Consider the following 17,547-nt stretch of genomic DNA (forward strand, 5'->3'; position numbering starts at 1 on the left):
CGGCCCGTTTTCGATTTTTTTTCGGGAGTTTCACATTTCGGATCTTCCCTCCCCCTGCCGCTCGACTCGAAACCGAAATTTGGATAGCGCCTTGTTATCTATCCGATATCCCAGCACACTGCTTTCTCCCACGCCGGCACCATGGACACCCTAACCCCCCTGAACACATCGGACACCCCTCTACCCTCCCCCGGCACACCAACACAACCCCCCCTCCTCAACTACATCCTCTCCTTCCTCCTCGTCGGGCTCGCCTGGGGTTTCACTACCCCCTTCCTGCGGCGGGCCGCCAAGACGCATAACCCCCCACCTCACCCGCTTCTGGAGCGAGAATCAGTGCAAAGGAGCGTGGTGAAGAGAAGCACACTGGGGGTTTGGTTTGCGGTGACGGACCTGATCAAGAACTGGAGGTATGCGTTGCCGTTGGGGATTAATTTGAGTGGAAGTTTGTGGTTCTTTCTGTTGGTTGGGGGGTCAGGTATGTACGCTCTCTTTCTCTCTCTCTCTCTCTCTCTACCGGGTTCGGTTCATAAAGGGGACAAGTATACATGCGGGGGAATATGAGGGTGATGAAGGAGATGCTAATGAGAAGCATAAAAAACAGAGTTGAGTTTGACGGTGCCGATTGTCAACACGACGGCTTTTTTGTTTACGGTTATTGGCGAGTGGTGGGTGGAGGGTAAGGTTATCAGTCGTGGTGAGTACTTTTCTGTGTCTGTCTGTCTGCTTTCTTGGATGGGAAGAAGGGAAGAGGGGTTTGCTAACGGGAGACGAGTACGTAGATACAATGCTGGGAATGCTCTTGTGTTTGGGCGGTATTGCGCTTTGTGTTCAGAGCAAGAACGTGTGAGCGTTGACGTTTTAGAGAATTGGATGTCTAGGTAGTTTTGGGATAGATGTGTTTTCCTGTATGGCTAGGCGTACGGTTGATGATTCTTTGGAGGTCTACTTCCCTTGGAGTTTTCGAGGTTTTTTTCCTCTTCCGTAACTGCATTATCATGGAGATGACCAAATGCATGATATGATAGATCGACACAGTCAACTTCAAGGCCATATCGGACAGAATGCGCTTCATATCATCTCTAGTCTCAATTCTCTCCCCTTGAATATATTCACATGTTACCTATTACTTGCATGTTCCCAGTCAAGCCGATAACTACTGCTCTTGGCAATCACTCAGGTTCGTATTCGGCACTTTATACGCGCGGCAGTGGATATCGCGCCGCTGACTCGAATTTGGTTGCGCCCTAACGTGAGCAAACGCTGCGCCAACGACGGCGGTTGTGCGAGCGTACCAATCATGTCATGACTGTTTGGAATGGAGAAGCATTTGTAGTGAATAAATATAATCCTCTTTTCTCTCTCCTATGTAGTAGGTGGGTAGGTGTTCCCAATATGTCCCCTGCGCCAGGCAGTTTCCCAGGTAGTACCTAGGTAATTTCCATCCATCCAATACCAACTCCTACCATAGGTCTCCCCACCATACTTGAGCAGGCCTGACAGACGTTCGTCCAAAAAGACTTCCCAAAGAGCGTAACCAGACGCCCTGTGTGCCCAAAGACCAAAAACAAAAAAGAAAGCAAGCAATTATGTACATGCGCAAGTTTTTTTTTTTCGACGAAGAAGAAGAAGAAGACAAACAGAAACAGAGAAGGGACAAAGAAAAAGAAAAGAAACCGAAAAAGAAAACCAGAGCAACGGGAAAGAAAGCAGCCAGAATGCTGAGAAAGATAAAAAAAGAAAAGAAAAAAAAAAAAAAAACCATTTTTATGCCCCCCTTCGTATGCTTTCCCATGCACCAAACAAACAGAATCCAAGCAAGAACAGAACAACGAAGAAAGCCTCCTCTAAACTTGAACCTCCCCTATTTTGTATAACGGTGATGCAATTGATGCAAAAGAACAGAATTCAGAGGAAAAAAAAAAAAAAAAAAGAAAAAAAGAGAAAAAAAAAAGTTTGACCAGCCAGCAGCGAGAAGAAGCGAAAAGTGTCGTGGTCGTCCAGTTCGTGTTGTGATTCCCCCCCTTTTTTTTTTTTTTTTTTTTTTTAAAAAAAAAGAGGTCGCCGTAACGGACTAGAAGATGAGGTGTTGTTGTCGAATGTTGATACCCCCTTGTCAGAGTGTCTGTGGTTTGTGGATGTGGTTGTGGTTCGTCGAAGGGTCGAAGGGGTCGAAGAGAGGAGGAGAGAAGAGGAGAGAGGACTGGAGGACATATCGTCGAGAAACCCAATCGAGAGTGTGGTGGACTTAGCACTGACTCCTCGAGCGAATCCACCTCTGAACCTCTCTCAGACTCGGATCCTCGTCTACCCAGCGGCCAATCCTGATGTCGTTCGCTTGGAGTTCGGCGTAGATTGCTTCGTCGGTGATGTTTGCTAGTTCCTGTTTTTTTTTTTCCCCCCATCATCAGCGAACCATCCCCCATATTTCTATCACACAGTCAAGGATAGGATGGGAAGTACTCACAGCCCTCAACTGCCCATCCACCCCCTCCATCCCCCCTCCCCCGTTAACAACACTCTCCCTCCACCCCACCCACCTCTGCGCCGCCGCCTGCCTCAGATAAATCTTTTGTCCCTCATGTCGTCTCGCATACGCATCCAGCAACACCTGCTTGAGTTCCGCTTTCGCCTGCTCATCGGGTCCCGGGCCAGATGCACACGGAATCGAAATGTCGGCTGCGCAGTTCAAGATGTGTTGCCCGTCTAGCGCGCACTGGCGGAGGGCGGCCCAGCCTTCGGTGTAGTAGTCGTCTGGGTTGCTGGGGGAGGTGGGGACGGCGGCGATTAAGTACTGGAGGGTGCGGAAGTCGGAGAGCAGTTCGGCTACGCGGGCTTCGCGGAGGGGGTTTACTATTCGTGTGAATGGGGTTAGTGTTAATAGGGTTGGGGGACTTGAAATGAGGGTTGGGGGTGTTGGGAGAGGGAATGGAGGTAGGGGTAGGGGGATGGTTTGTTGTTGGTGGTAATGTTCAGATCGGTGTGCTACCTCTAGGTACCTAGATAGGGGCTAGGGGGAGTGGTTCTTGCTTGGTTTTGCTTGGTAATATTTGAGGTCAGGGGGAAAGGAGTGATAGAGTGACGGGGTAAGTTGTTCCTTGGTTGGGAAGCATCGTTTGCAATGTTATGATGATGATAGTCTATCAAGACATGGGACTTTCCGTCGTTCCTTGGTTCTGGATATGTGCGAAGCCTTGCCCATGTTCCTGTTTGGGAAAAGTTTGGTGGTGGTGGCGTCCCTAGTACGCACCTGAACCTCTTCCATGGGTATGTGTATGGGTCTCGGAAGGGTATGAGTGGTTGTGGGTGGGTGGAAAGGTGTGAAACAGTGGTGTGAACGGCAGTGGATGAGTGCGTGAAAAGGGTTGGGTAATCCCTATAGGGAGGTCAAAGGGGGGTTACGTATGCCAGTGTGTGTGGATAGAACCCACAGCTTTGGTAGGCCCGGCAGACGGCAAGTGAGTAGAGTGGGGATGGGGAAATGAAAAGTGACATAGACGAGGTACTTACGGCCGTCAGACATGGTTGCGGTTGTTGTGGGATGGGTATCTGAGAAGATGGATCCTTGGTGGAGATGGGAATTCGACAAAAACCTTTCAAAGGCAAAAGCTCGTGACACTTTTTGGTAGTGGAAACGGGAAGAAAGGAAGAAACAAGAAGAGTGTCGCTGAGGTGTGAAGCGAATTCGGTGAAGGGATGGCTGGTATAGCTGAGAAAACCAAGGCAACTGCAAGTCAATGCGTGCTGTGATGAATTGGCAAGTCTAGAAAAAGGAAGAGATTGGCGGCGGCGTCGGTTCAGATCGTGATCGTGAATCCCTGGACAACTGAAGACCGGAGTGTCGTATTCAGATGGCTCGATGCTGCTGAATGATGGGTCGTGATGGCAACTTGGGAGGCGATGTTTGAGACCTTTTGTAGAAAATCGTTCCCGTCATCATGGAAAAAAGAAAACAAAACCGTTGAAAGCCATGTGGAGGAGTGGTGGAGGAGTTGAACGGCATTCCCCCCTGACTAGAACCGTGGAGGTAAACCGATCATGGATTGTGTGTGTGTCTGTAAGTGGTACGTATTCCCACAAGTTCATGTCCAGTCGGACAAAGAAGCCATCACGACTATTCCCGATCAACACCTCATGGCCTCATCCCTCACTTCTCTCTAGTGTTCCCGGAGCCCAAGGCTCACGCCGGGCCGCATCGTCCACTAGCGTTGACGAGATGGAGATGAATGTTCATCAGCCGCTCAACCTATACCCTTGGGTTGGGATGTGTCGTTCCACCCAAGGAAGGGATAGAGGCTAGTTCGTGATGTACAATGGCTCGCGGCAGTTGGATCCATGACTAGCAAAGAACCCCTACCAAGCTGTAAAGCTGCATGAACTCCGGCGTGAAGAGTCACGAAGAGGGCCATACAGGTTGCGAATCGGGCATCCGATAAGGCCATGGATATTCCCAACGCAGGTACAAAGAGTCTAGCGTGGATGTTGGGGACTGTATGGAGCATGTCACGACGACCACAACGGCCTTACTCCACAGGCTGTGAAGTTCGGCACGAGTGACTAGTGTAAGGCTAGGGAGACCATGTTTTGATTACTATACGGGTCAACAAAGTTCATGATCCTAGTCCACCTGGAAATGGGAGCCGGTGCATGCAGGAGAAGTGGGAATATCGTGGTAAGCCTCATCGTGTTTGGGTCCGATGCCAGATCTTTGGAGCGGTATGGGGTTGGCGTGGTGACCCTGCCTCACTCCCGGGTCGGAGCCTCGGACGAGTTTGTCATCAGGGCCTTGTTCAAGCCTCGATATCAAGTTGGAAAACTGAGCGGTAAACAGTCCTTGTGTGCCCTCGTGCTCCGTCACTCTTGTCATCTCTCCAACCACAACCCAGTACATCCAGCCATGTCCAGCTCGTAAGCGCCTTCAAGCCAAGGAGGACGCCAAAAAGGAGGCTCTTTGTTGTTGCTCATCATGACCAAGTGACGGTGACACAAACCCAGAAACAACAGAAGAAAAAAAGGATAAAGTCGTGAAATGTGGAGTTTCTAGCAGCCTCTTGGTCGTCTTGGCAGCCCAGCAAGTCCCGATTAGGAAAGATAGACGAGCCCTTCAGCGGCGCCACAGACGATTTCCAGCCGCCTCTTGGCTCCGATATGGCGATCTTGGCGGTATCCGCAGCAACAGAGAGGCAGCCCAATATCAAATCAACATCATCGGTGGCTCAGGACAACCTCAGGTGTCAACACGACCAATCACATCCCCCAAACTCTAACAGTTCTAACCCAAAAGAACATGTTCCTGGGCTGAGCTGAGGCAGCGAATCTGGTTTGAGCTTTCTTTAGCACATTCTTGAAACCGACAGTTTGTTCTGTTCTCCCACTCGGCTCCGGCAGATCTCTCGTGGGTTGGTGTACCGTTGAATAGGTAGGGTTGCATCGAGACCCTCTCTCGGTCAGTGACCTCATGGTGTTTCCACATTTTGTTCAACTTTAGAGTCAGAACTTCTTCAAAGCAAAGCCCGAAACATCATGTAGCTTTCCACGTTAGGAATGATTCTCTTTCCAGTTCGGAGCTGTGATGTTCTCCAAGCTCCAGTCATATCCATCAATTCGGTTACCAAGCCCCCTTCTCTTACCATTTCCAGTATCTGCAATCATCTCCATCCAGCTCAGTCACTCCCCCCTTTGTACCCCGTTCCCAACTCTTCCATGAGATACTTTCCCTTGGAAAATCTCACAAGTCCATGGCGTTCTCGGCCTTTTGCCCGAATCCTGAAACATCCATTCCCATTCGTCAAGCATCTCATGCACAAACGGAACCGTTCCGAATCTCTGCTAGTTCCCCTCGTCATTGCTAACATTACATGGTTAGTCTCTTTCTGTCCGAACCTGCGTGCAGTACATACCTTACACGTGTAGCAGTTCTCCATCAAACACAACACCGATCCCATAGTCTCGGGAAACACGGAACCGTATCCACGGTATAGCTGCATTCATCCCGGGAGAAGAGGCAGCCTTCTTCAGTAAATTTTACTCATCCCAACTAGTGAGTATATTCCAAGGGCCAAGGAAGAAAGAAGGAAGGAAGGGGTTGCATGTGACTTGCAATGCATGCTTCCCATTCCGCATTCCTTTTTCTTCCTTCCCTTTCCGCTTTGAGACTTACAGCACTAGCTTCAACGTCTTCACTCTTGGTCCGGTGTTTGCTTTCCCTGCTTTCGATTTCGATTTGTCCATTTCATTCTTATCTGGAGGCCCCATCACCATTTCCTCCAGGGACTTGCTTCCTTCTCTTCCTATTTGTTGCATTTCGAGATTTCCAGGGGCATGTCTTGAAATCGTTAGAATAGTTCGTTTGATTGCCCGTGCCGTGCCGAGTGGTCGTCGACTTCAGTTGCCCCGTCACCCCCTGTGCCTTATAGCCGAACCCGAAGTGCATGCGGACGGACTAGATGGGGGGGGGGGGGGGGATTACGTGGTGAGCGGGCCTGTTGAGGCGGCCGCCTTTGAAGAGCCTCATTGTGTTGTGGAGATATGAGGTGTGAGGTCGGCGACGATGATGAAGGTATGTACATGGTGTATGTAGACAAGCCTGCTTGTAGAAGACCCAACAAGGTTGTTTGTTCGAACTTGAACCTTGATCAGAATACTGCAACAAAGTGACATCTCAGTTACCACTCGAAGTTCACTTTGATCTGATATCGTGAGGTTGACTCCCCTCAACTTCGATCTTTCTACCAAGGTACTTACTTACATTACGCATCTACACTTTGGCGCCATCCGTCCACACTCCACGTCCGGACCGCATGCCGGGAGGTAATGTGATGCCCCCATCCCATGTCATGTCATGTCATGTCCCTACGTACATCACAGCCCTTACTAGTATACGTATGTAGTGTATACACTTGTAGTGTTCACCAAAAAAAAAGGTACGTACCCCATTGGCTGCAACCCAACCATGCATCCAACCACCACCATATCGGGAGGCCACCACCACTAGCGCCGCGCCATTCATCCTTCAACACCACCACCACCCACCACATCCACATCCACATCCAACAACATCCTGGGACGACGACGACAGACCCTGACTGACCATCACCACCACCCTGGCCACATCTCAACATCTCAACATCGAAAATTATCTTTCCACCCCCCCTTTTCATCGTTTCCCCACGTCCAACGTGGCAAATTTGTATAAATATATATAAAAAAAAGATTGCAACAAAGCAAGCACCGCTCCATTCTCTCGGTACGGTCCATGATACCTAGTTCTAGTCCCCACCGGTTCTCCGAACTTGAAGTCACAACAACATTCAATCACTTTGCTTCTTCTGATTATCTTGCTTGTCGCTTTACCCTCCTTCTTTCTTTCTTTTCTTTTTTTTTTTTTTTTTCTTTCTCTTCCAGTCATATTGGTTGGTACCCAACACACACTACTCCCTCGATTCTCTTAAGTGAACTGAGAAAGCGTCAGGCTCGTTTCGGCCTTCAGCTCTGGTCTCCCGTCCCTAGCACGGCTGCAAGGCTGGATTATGACTTGGCTTCCTTCCTTTTTGGATTCTCCTTCTGTACAGTTAGTATAGCATATAGCTAGACTCTTGTGTACTGTGAGGCTGTGATAATGCTTACTCCATGTCACGTACAGAAACAAACCAACTGCCGGCATGTAGGAGCCTTGTGCTAGTAATTGGGCTAGAAGATATTGAACGATATTGGTGTGCTGAGGTGCGAATAAAGTTCTCTGCGTATGCAATCAATCACCATACCATTCTCTTCCCACTATCTTCCTCATGGGCCATTATCATTTCATTGTTTGCTTTCAGCTCTCTTAGACACACATCCTCTTCGGATTCTCCGTGAGTCCATCTGTCGATGATCGATGATTTCCCAGCTGCCTCCAGGGTAGCATCCCTTTCCTCATTCATCTTCCAGATAGACCACGTCACAGCATCACCACCACATAGTCTCCGTCTGTCTACTTGCCTCCCTTAGTCCTTTTCGGCAATAGCTTGTAGCCTCTCATCAATCTCGTCCTCGGTCAATGTCCTGAAGCCGGGATATGTGCCCTCCTTTCCGTCCGGCCTGGGTCCACCGACGATACCAATCTCGATCTCGGTCTTCTTGAAGTCCATGCTTAGCACCGTGCTGAGCGTGGTGATGGCCAATTCCACCACCTCCTTCCAATCACCGGGTGCGTGATCCTTGTTCTTGAGCTTCTTCTCCAGGTGGTTGAGGGCCTCCTGCTGCTTGGGACCCGCCGCGGTGCCCTTGTAGCCTGTGTAGTAGCCTGCCGGGTCGCACTTGAACAGCTGGGGGCCGAACTCCGAGTCGACCGATATGAGGGTGACGGCGACGCCGTATGGGCGCATGAAAGCCTGCAGTTGGAAAGAAGAGTCTCTCGTTAGTATATCATCCTCTTCCTCTTTTTAGAGACTAGTGACCGGTCGCGGGGGCAGCTGAAGATAGCTTACGCGCTGAGTGTAGACCTGGCTGATGTTGGCAATGCGCTTGGCCAAGGCGTCGCATGGCATCTCGTAGCCAAACTTGTATCGGAACTCGGCAGCCTCTCCCTGGGCGCGTTGTGCGAAGGCGCGCGCATCGGCGATGGATCCAGTGATGACGCAGCCAACCGAGGGCGAGATCTGGAAGATGTGGGAGACGGAGGAGGGGTCGATGAGCTTATCCTGTTGTCGCATGACCGTCAGCATATCACAGTGCCGGTGGAAGCCTCCTATTACCCAGGACAACATACGGGAACCTTCTTCTGGGACAGAACTACGGCGCAGTCCTTCCCCCTGACGCCGAGCGACATAATGTTGGCAGCTGTGATGGCCTTGAAGGCATATTCTATCACGGTCCTCCGTCGTCAGCACCTCTGTTATCCATCTAGTCCACCATCGTCGGTCGCCTTTGCGTTTCCGTGTCTGGGATCGGGTCGTAGAGGGGTCGAGGGTCGAGGGTCGTGGTACGCCATTCGAACGGGGCGATGCAGACATACCAACTTGGTACAATCTTCCCTGCTCGGAGAAGATTGTAATGTGTCTGTCGTAGCCAGCGCTGCCTGTCGTGGGGGATGTATGTTAGCCATGGCGCCTACATCATAGCATGGTGATAGCTTGGGGGAGCTTCAGTAAGTGGGTGGAGCGGGCAGTCCAGGTGGTGGTTGAACCCAAGCTCTGACTTGACGTACCCGACATTTTGAATATTTGATTAAATGGACCGGTCTATGTGTACTTGGGATACGAAATGAAGAGATCGCCGGCTTCGGTTGGGAGAACAGTCGTGGTGTTTGTTTGTTGACGTCTGGAAATGGATGGGTCGAGTTGGTGGTGGCAGGCAGAAGGGAGCTTCGTCGTTGGTCAAGGCGGCGGGCGGGATGGATGCCCGGATTGCAGTGACGATGTCCAGCAACTCCAGCCCAGGGCAGTGGATGGACAGCTGCTGCTCCAGCGCCCGCCCATCGAACGCGTTACGGCGGGATTGCCTGGAGGAAGGCTAGGTAACAATCTGATAGGCCAAGGACGGGTACCAGGTGACGGCCAGCCGCCTGGACCAGTCCATCGCCCGCCAGGCCAACGGAAACCCAACCCCACACGATTCCCGTAGGTAGCTCGAGATGACCCCACTCGAACTGACAGCTTCAATCCACTTTGCCTGCCGCCCGAGCTCCCGTCTCGTCGTCCAGATTCCCCAGACCAAAACCCCACTTTATTTGCATCTCTTATCACGACCGGGACCCCTGCTGTAGGGCGCCGATAAGCTTTCGCGGACAGAAATTTGCGATTTGGAGGAAACGGGAATGGCAGTCGCAGGCAGTTCTTCAATTGCAATTCAAAGCAGCGACACCACCAATAACATCTCCAATTCCCCGTCGCACCGCAATCAAGCACAGGGAGCTTTGAGCCGACCAACTTACGAACTGGGTCTTGGCTGCATACCTGTTTCGTACTCTCGCCATCGTCAATTGAGTTCCTTTTTCCCCAAGTAACTCCCGGTCCCTCGTGTGATTCCACCGTCTGTAGTGGTCGCCCACGTCACTCGACGCTTCCTGTCGCGTACCGATTCCGATCCGACACACCACATCACATCGCATCAAACCAGACCAGACCAAATTCAGGGCACACTGCATACAGCATAGTCGCAGTCACAGTCGTATCCGACATACATTCTCCATATTATACCCCTTCTTTCTCCCTCCTCTCTTAATCCTTCTCCTCCTTCCTCTCGCCCATCATGTCCGCCGTCCCGGCCTGGAAGCGATTGGGTCTCAAGCTCAAAGGATCTGCTGGTGACAGTCCTGCGGCCGCCCCCTCGACGACAACAAGCACGCCATCCGCCACCCGTCAGCCAGCTCCCGCGACCAGCGCACTCAAGAGGAAACTGCCATCCCAGCAACAGTCCTTCAACAACCAGAACAACTACCCTGCACAAAACAAGCGATTCCGTTCCGATAACGCACCAGCAGCACAGAGAAAGTCCGTCTCCTTCTCCCAAGAAACCAAGACCACCTCCACCACCGACGCCGCCGCCAAGGAGAAGAAGCGCGAGAAGAAGAAGGCCAAAAAGGCCAAGCAGGCCTCCAAAAAGTCCGCCGAACAGTCCAAGAAATCAAAGTCCGACACCAACCTCGAGCCCTCCCTCGCCTACCTGCGCCAGTGGCACTCGGCCCGCGACCAGTGGAAGTTCAACAAGAACCACCAGACGCTGCTGATCAAGTACGTGTTCGAGTCCGACAAGATCCCCTCGGCCGACGTGCCCCTCTTCTACCAATACATCCGCGACCTGAAGGGCTTTGTGCGCACGCGGCTGCGGGAGCAGGCGCAGGAGATCAAGAAGAAGGATATGGAGGCTGGCGCTAGCGCGTTCCCCGGTGGGGACAAGGCGAAGGAGAAGAACGAGGAGAGGCAGAAGCAGTATGAGGATGCGATTGCAAGGTTCTTGGACGATCAGAAGGAACGGATGCAAGAGAAGAGCAAGAAGCGCAGCTTTGACGAGGTCGAGTTTGTCTTGAGGATAGCGCCCGGCGGCAGCGGCAGCGGCAGCGGCAAGAAGGAGAAGAAGGACAAGAAGAAGAAGGAGGAGACGAACGACAAGGAGGGTGCGGTGGACAAGGATGTCAAGGAGCGCTTGATCAAGCGGATTCGTGCCGAGATGGTGCTGGAGGAGCTGGCGGACTCTGAGGACGCTACTTCCACCACTGCTACCACCACCACTTCTACCTCTGCTTCTGCCTCCACCGCCGCCGCTGCCGCCGCGCCTGCTTCTCAACCACAGACCGCCAGGGCCTCGACAGACGGTCAACATCCCGCTAAGCGCCGCAGGTTACGTAACAAGCGTACGGACATCAGCGACAGCGAGAGCTCGGACTCTTCGGACAGTGATAGCAGTGACTCCGATTCTGACTCGGACGAGGAGATGGCCGATGCGGGAGCCAAGACAGCCACCACCAGCACTTCCTCATCCTCCTCATCGTCGTCGTCTTCGAGCTCAGAGGCGGAGTCTTCTGAGTCGGAAAACGAGAAGAGCGATAGCTCGGAAAGCAGCGACAGCGACAGCGACTGAGCTTGATTTCTGTAATTTAGAGGAGTTATTTATTCTTGTTTAGACGTATGTTCGGTTGGGGTTAGAGTAAAAAGCTTTTCTGTACATTCTTGGTTTTTAGGGTGGTTGTAAGGATAAATACTGTTGATTCGCATGTTCACATACATTATTGAGTACGTATGGAATGAGAATCGTAAAAGAGTTTCGAGGAAACCAATCAATCACCTCCAACCATACATACATCCCACTTTTCCTCAACAAGAACAAGCTTCATGCACGACATTCACCATGTGACAGACGGGATGTGAATGTGAGGGGTACGTAGGTAAATCGTATCAAACAGAATCAGAAAACCGCCCGCGAATGTTTTATCGCATACAAGAGGTAAATGTAGAGTGCATGTCATTCATTATAATGGATATAAAGAAGAGAGGTATCGTAGCATAAGATGAATCAAAACTTAGTTATTACATCTAAACCAAAGTGATTGCCTCCCAACGCCATCCCGGATATCCAAATAAAAACTAAAATAAAACTGCTACGCGCAGAAAAACCCTCCTTTTTCATGATCCCTCGCTGTGCGGTATGATCCAATGATCAATCATACTTGCTTGCATGCTTGCTTGCTGGCTGAATCCAAAAAAAAAAAAAAAAAACAAAAAAAAAAAAAAAAAGCCCCCAAAAAGCCCCCCGACCAACTTGCTATGTAGGTATCATCATATGTATATGCAATCATCCTCTCTGGTTATATCCCACCTCTAGTTCTGTCTTCCAACCTCATTTATGATGGCTTTTGACCAGACTGAACAACAAAATCCAGTAACCCCCCCACCTCCACCACCCCCACCACACCCCCCCCATGATCTGGCCCTCCCTCCATAACACCAACCACACACTCATCCCCGAAATCCATCTCTGTTTCTGCTTCCTCTTCTTTTTCCTCTTCTTGTTTCTCTGCTTCCGCCTCTCCCACAGTCACCACCCTCGTCCTCGTCCTCATCGTCGTCGTCGTCGTTACTACCCCCGTCGCCCGAACGGTGCGCATGGCTTTGATCCACTCCGCCGCGTTGCGCACCTCCGTATCGGCCGTCAAGGACAAAAACTCGGTTTGGGGCGTGACGAGCCAGCTGAGACGTGGATCAGATAAAGAAAGGGAGAGTTGGGAGGGGGTGAGGCGTTTGATTCTACTGGGGGAAACGACACCTCCTCCGTGGGAAAGCCGTACCCAGCCGGAGGGGGAGGCGTAAGCGGCGAGAAGGAGGTCGGCGGCTGTGAGGGTGGGTGTTGATGGGTCGTGACCCGGTTGGTTGTGAAGAGGAGTCTCGAGGCAAGGGATTTCGTGGAGGGGAATGGCTAGGTCGCGGAGGGAGTGGCGTGCTGGTGGTGGTGAAGGTGGTGATGGTGGTTGAGAGGAGATGGACATGGAGGATGTGGTGCGGGAAGAAGATGGTGTGGTGCCCGAGGCTGAGGAGCTAATGGAGGGGGAAGGCGAGACGGAAGAGCCGCGCAAAGCGGCGCCGATAGCGCCTCCAGGGTGGTTTTTGGCAAAGACCTTGGATACAGAAGGGTGCAGTTCATGGCTGGCCACCATAGCTAGGGCGTCGCCGACTGAGAGTGCAACGGTCGTGGAAGTCGTGGGTGCGCTGACGCCAAAGGATTTGGTCTCGGGTTCGTGGATTGGGGCTGGGAGGAGGATGGTGTCTGGTCGCTGGCGAACAATCTCGCATGTCTCTGGGCGGGTGTGGCTCGTGAGTAGGATGAGTGGTAGTGACTGGTCCAGGTGAGGGAGGAGGAGAAGTAGCTCGGGCGTCTTGCCCGAGAAGGTGATCAGCATAAGGGTGTCGTTCCGGCTGTTGATCTGGCCCAGATCGCCGTGCAGCGCTTCTGTTGGGTGCAGGAAGACAGCCTGGATGGCGAGCGAGTTGAAGGTAGCGACTAGCTTCTTGGCAATGTGCCCGGACTTGCCCACGCCGATGATGACCAGCTTGCCATTGCGCCCATGATCGCCCTGCCGCCGGACAATGGCGTCGACGGCGCGGTGAAACCCGTCGCGCGCGATGCGGTCGGACAAGTACAGGTCGGTGATGCACGAGAGCGCAGTGGAAGCCGTGTTGAGCAGGTGCACGGCGCCCGAGAGGCGCGACTCGACGGCGAGCTGCTCTTCACATGCTGCAATGGCGGGCTCGACAAAGTTGTGCAGCGGGAGCTTGTCGATGGGCGAGCAGCAGAAGTCGTCTTCGGCCGGGGTGATGGGCGACGGCGGGGAGGGACGGCCGCCGCGGTGGAGGTGGTTCGGAAAAGGCGTCTGGCTGAGGACGTAAACCTCGCTGTTGTGGACAGGCCCATGTTCAACCATGGTTGCGATTTGCAAAGGAACTTGTCGGTCGCTGTCTGTTTGGCCGTGGGTTGGGGGTCCGTGAGGAAGTACTATATGTAAGTACCTTGAGGGACCGATCGTATGCGCCGATACTTATGGAGGAGGGACTGCAGTGATCACAGCTCGGATGTCCAAAGTTCCGTCTTGTCAATATGCGGATCCCTTCGTTTCCTGATCCGTGGTATTGGAACCGATCGCTGTGTAGACCAGACAGAAAAAATGAGATCTCGGCTGGTGTGGAAAGTCGTCTCAAATCTGGAAGATATCAATCGCAGCAGATATCGAGATTCGGAGATATCGGCTAGAGGCGAAGATCGGAGCGAAGGAAGAAGCACTGCAACTTGCCAAGGACAGCGTCGACTTTTCTCTGAGCTGTCACAAATTTGTTGACAGAGTCCGTCGAATTGTCCAAGTAAGCTCTGGTCTTGTGGTCAATGGTGCTCGAGGATGTCGTTGGAATGTGAAGCTCGCGGCGTAATGCAGTTTAATGCGTTTTCGTGTGCGATTGTGCCTTTGCGCGCGAACTGGTACAGAACACACAGACTTGATGGTTCAAAGGTCTCGACTTGCGAACAGTAAAGAGTTGATTTTAATGGTAAAGATACAACAAGGTATGGTTTTTGGGAGATGGGATGGGAAGAGGACGTGCAGGTGAGGATGGATGTGATATGGAGATGGCGAAGAGGAAGGAGGCTGCAAATGCACAAGCGACTAGGAGCGGATGGAGGGAAAGATAAGATGTTATAACCGGAAATATTATCGATCGCACTCATCGATGGGAGACTGAGTGAGTGTCTTGCTTGTAGTGTACGATCCCGCAATGACTTTCCGTTCCCAGATTTGTAATAAGTTGGAGAGATACTGAAGACCCTGCATCTCTCCCAAACTCATGGGAGCCCGTTCACAGAAAAATAAAAATCGAGTCTGGGTATCGATTCAAACAGAGATCGACCAATGACATGTCGTCTTCATGACATGGACGTTGGCGCCAGTCGCAGATCCCTCCCCCGGGCCTCGAAGAAGCCGCGATCCGTTCCCCAAGTCCATAGGCGATCTGAGCAACCAAACCTCATTATCGGGGCTGGAGCATCGACCAACCACGAACCCCCCTGGAGCCGTGGGTGTTGATGTCGTCTGTCTCAATTCTTTTCTTCTTTTTTCTTCGACATCTCAGATCCCAATGTGGAAGGAATGATATCAGGACAAGTGCTCCGAATCACAATTCATTCATCCAGTTTGAAATTGACTTGGCGGGGCGAGCAACCGAAGGTAGAGGTAGGCAACGTCCTTCCCATTTTGTAATCTGTTTCGATCGAAACAAACCATAGTCTCACAGCCCAGTCCGTCGAGTCCAAGGGACCGTATCCTCGACACGCTTCCCACGCTCAAAAGAGGCTTCGGCGCATTCAATTCATGCTGTTTAGATATATTGGGGTATATGCAGTGCAGATTATCAATTGACCCCAGAATGTGCAACACTGCCGTCGGACGTGAAGCATTGAATATGCGGCCAGTGTCGCTTTGCATCTTGCGTAAAGTTGCCGGTAGTTGCGTGATTGCAGGCCCAACTTTTGTTAGGTACCATCATACCTCGTTGTAAGGACTCGTTCGTTCGATAGTTTTGGAACATTTGGACCACTAGAACACTGCCATCTCCCCCACATGGTTCAATGACGAGGATCAAATGTTCGCATCCGGACAAGGTCTCAGATACGGTAGGACGGCAGCCTGGCGGTGTACAAGACTTCCGTACCTTTCCTTTCACTTGCTTTCATTATCCAGCTTCATGTTCGGCGAATGTACCGATTGAGCAAGATGGAGATTCGATCCCGGGGTTCAGTGTGGTGAGCACATGGAGAGCCGATCTACTATATTGATAAGCACCCGCCTCGTGTCATTGATTATCTGACAAGGCGCTGGGATCCGAAAGGGCCAAGTGTCCTGTCATGATGATGGTGTAGGTACACTACACCACTACACGGTACATATATGTCGGGATGGTGTCGAATATCCATGTGGGAGAGATAACAGTTTGCAGTGGTTTGGGGAACCGGTGTTCATGATGGCCCCGCGCCGAGGTCCTGCTCCGAATCTTTCTAACCGCAAGAGGACATCGAGGCAGCCCGTCTTTTCCGTTGATCGGGCCGCGGTGGAGTCGCGTCGGTGCGGCTCAGCATTTGCGCTCGACATGGGTCGGAATACGTGCTTGAGTGACTGACATGTCGGTTAAGTTTGTCTTCAACACTTCCACCTCCACGTTCAGCATTTTCAGCAGCCATTGCAAGGCAGACTGGTCGGACGACTTTGGGGTTCAGGACTCCCAATAACGCATACACCGCCAACCTAATGCTGAGTGTCTCGCATCCAATTGCCAAAGAAAGGCGGGGAGACAAAAAGAAAAGGTACCCTTCCATGTCCTCTTCATGCTGTGTATCGCGAGGGAAGATGGATTTGGGGTCTTGGCCAAGAGAGTCAAGGAGGGCGCCAAGCAACGACCAAGTTGCTTGGCAGTTCTTTCATTTGGAAAGACGCTATGATGCTCCACCATTCACCGTCAAGTGGTCATTGCTGCCAACTTCTTCCTCGATACTTATCGATGTCAGCCAGTGCGGGAATCTAGGTTGACGGAAGGTTTGTGAACATCTCATCTCATCGGCATCAATCGAAGAGTCGATGTTGACGACGACGAAAATCACGTAAGCCGGCCACACCATCAACATCGACATCACCACTACTAGTACACCATCTCAGGGTCCAAGACAAATAAATCGATGACAGCTTGCGCGTCGTACGCGGCGCGGCATGTTGGGATCCAGATTGGAACAAGATAACGGTTATTGCGGCGGTGGGCTTGATAGTACGGCACCACCACCACCACCACCACCGCCACCACCACCACAAACGTCGTACAGAAACAAGCACAGCCCGGCATATCATTCTTCTCCATGGCCCTACCGCGCAGGCAGAGGCAACATAGTGAAAAAGTTGAAAAGGTTTTGCTTTCGCAATTGAATGGTTTTCGACATCAAAAATTACGACCGGAACGGCCCCGAAGGGCAATTCACGATGGCTAGCACCACGATGTGCAATGCAGGCTCTCCACCGTACTACGCGGTTTTCTTGATCTCCGCGCAGTCAATCAAGGTAAGTATGAAGAAAAAAAAGAGGAGAAGAAAGTTCAAAGAAATCGGAGGGGGACCCATGATTAAATAGGCTACTGTGGGATGGCCTGTGCACGAGTGCAAACTGCGCCAGTGGTACGTGCGCGTCTGCAATTTTGTGCAGTTGCTGGCGGCCGCAGGGTCGTGTCGGAGTGTTGCCGGACTGTTCTGCCAGTCGGCTGATACGTGACAAGTGTGAATGTCAAACAGCAAGTGAAGGTCGCGCCTTCGTTGGAGTTGCTGAGGGTTGTCGTCGAACATCGGAAAAGGACATTGAGAATGTCGGCCGTGGATGCTAACGATCGCATCGATCGATGTGCCCCAAGTTCTAGATCTGTCTGCCGAGTCATCTTCCCTCACAAATCACAATGACCTGGACCCCTGACCCTTCTTTGACAGAGGGGATCCTTGAAGCTGAGCCTTATCGGGCGCTTATCGGCTTCGCCCCTCCATGATTCGTGGTGGCTGCCA

At 51.8% G+C, this 17,547-nt stretch overlaps 7 protein-coding genes across 7 annotated transcripts; 4 read left to right on the forward strand and 3 right to left on the reverse strand.

The window, feature by feature from the left end:
* The first annotated feature begins 34 nt into the window (after positions 1–34).
* B0T23DRAFT_40253 (uncharacterized protein) lies at positions 35–864 on the forward strand. Its single transcript, XM_062838678.1, has 3 exons — positions 35–478; positions 605–697; positions 783–864. Exons 1-3 carry the CDS (start codon positions 142–144, stop codon positions 848–850), a joined length of 498 nt encoding a protein of 165 aa, XP_062697932.1. The 5' UTR covers positions 35–141; the 3' UTR covers positions 851–864.
* A 1,384-nt stretch (positions 865–2,248) lies between these two features.
* Positions 2,249–3,523, reverse strand: B0T23DRAFT_425663 (uncharacterized protein; the record flags this gene model as incomplete). The annotated part of the gene is made up of 3 exons (XM_062839924.1): positions 2,249–2,383; positions 2,468–2,853; positions 3,511–3,523. 3 exons carry the CDS (start codon positions 3,521–3,523, stop codon positions 2,249–2,251), a joined length of 534 nt encoding a protein of 177 aa, XP_062697933.1.
* Positions 3,524–5,826: 2,303 nt separating this feature from the next.
* Positions 5,827–6,438, forward strand: B0T23DRAFT_371983 (uncharacterized protein). Its single transcript, XM_062836691.1, has 2 exons — positions 5,827–5,848; positions 5,901–6,438. Exon 2 carries the CDS (start codon positions 6,102–6,104, stop codon positions 6,342–6,344), a length of 243 nt encoding a protein of 80 aa, XP_062697934.1. The 5' UTR covers positions 5,827–5,848; positions 5,901–6,101; the 3' UTR covers positions 6,345–6,438.
* A 1,216-nt stretch (positions 6,439–7,654) lies between these two features.
* B0T23DRAFT_371985 (proteasome subunit alpha type 6) lies at positions 7,655–9,507 on the reverse strand. The gene is made up of 5 exons (XM_062836692.1): positions 9,188–9,507; positions 8,996–9,058; positions 8,750–8,844; positions 8,469–8,681; positions 7,655–8,372 (listed from the first exon to the last, which is right to left on the reverse strand). Exons 1-5 carry the CDS (start codon positions 9,192–9,194, stop codon positions 7,986–7,988), a joined length of 765 nt encoding a protein of 254 aa, XP_062697935.1. The 5' UTR covers positions 9,195–9,507; the 3' UTR covers positions 7,655–7,985.
* A 272-nt stretch (positions 9,508–9,779) lies between these two features.
* B0T23DRAFT_371986 (uncharacterized protein) lies at positions 9,780–11,770 on the forward strand. Its single transcript, XM_062836693.1, has one exon. It carries the CDS (start codon positions 10,231–10,233, stop codon positions 11,557–11,559), a length of 1,329 nt encoding a protein of 442 aa, XP_062697936.1. The 5' UTR covers positions 9,780–10,230; the 3' UTR covers positions 11,560–11,770.
* Positions 11,771–12,346: 576 nt separating this feature from the next.
* On the reverse strand, positions 12,347–13,894 carry B0T23DRAFT_331305 (uncharacterized protein; the record flags this gene model as incomplete). Its single annotated transcript, XM_062835724.1, has 2 exons — positions 12,347–12,478; positions 12,557–13,894. Coding segments are annotated over 2 exons (1,470 nt in total), but the record flags the coding sequence as incomplete, so codon positions are not given.
* A 3,102-nt stretch (positions 13,895–16,996) lies between these two features.
* B0T23DRAFT_306864 (uncharacterized protein) lies at positions 16,997–17,531 on the forward strand (the record flags this gene model as incomplete). The annotated part of the gene is made up of 4 exons (XM_062834401.1): positions 16,997–17,049; positions 17,129–17,169; positions 17,287–17,357; positions 17,409–17,531. The coding sequence occupies 4 exons, from the start codon at positions 16,997–16,999 to the stop codon at positions 17,529–17,531; spliced, it is 288 nt and encodes a 95-aa protein (XP_062697938.1).
* Between the last annotated feature and the right edge of the window lie 16 nt (positions 17,532–17,547).

Source organism: Neurospora hispaniola (genome assembly GCF_033458365.1).
Source record: "Neurospora hispaniola strain FGSC 10403 chromosome Unknown B0T23scaffold_1, whole genome shotgun sequence".
Taxonomy (NCBI): Eukaryota; Fungi; Ascomycota; class Sordariomycetes; order Sordariales; family Sordariaceae; genus Neurospora; species Neurospora hispaniola.

Bases quoted from the DNA above. Each gene is read 5' to 3' on its own strand.
- B0T23DRAFT_40253 (XM_062838678.1), top strand. From the start codon at position 142: ATGGACACCCTAACCCCCCTGAACACATCGGACACCCCTCTACCCTCC. The intron at 479-604 runs GTATGTACGCTC...CATAAAAAACAG, and splicing joins TCTGTTGGTTGGGGGGTCAG to AGTTGAGTTTGACGGTGCCG. The intron at 698-782 runs GTGAGTACTTTT...ACGAGTACGTAG, and splicing joins GGGTAAGGTTATCAGTCGTG to ATACAATGCTGGGAATGCTC.
- B0T23DRAFT_371983 (XM_062836691.1), top strand. From the start codon at position 6,102: ATGCATGCTTCCCATTCCGCATTCCTTTTTCTTCCTTCCCTTTCCGCT.
- B0T23DRAFT_371985 (XM_062836692.1), bottom strand. The intron at 8,845-8,995 runs GTATGTCTGCAT...GGACCGTGATAG, and splicing joins GGGAAGATTGTACCAAGTTG to AATATGCCTTCAAGGCCATC. The intron at 8,682-8,749 runs GTATGTTGTCCT...ATGCGACAACAG, and splicing joins TGTCCCAGAAGAAGGTTCCC to GATAAGCTCATCGACCCCTC.
- B0T23DRAFT_371986 (XM_062836693.1), top strand. From the start codon at position 10,231: ATGTCCGCCGTCCCGGCCTGGAAGCGATTGGGTCTCAAGCTCAAAGGA.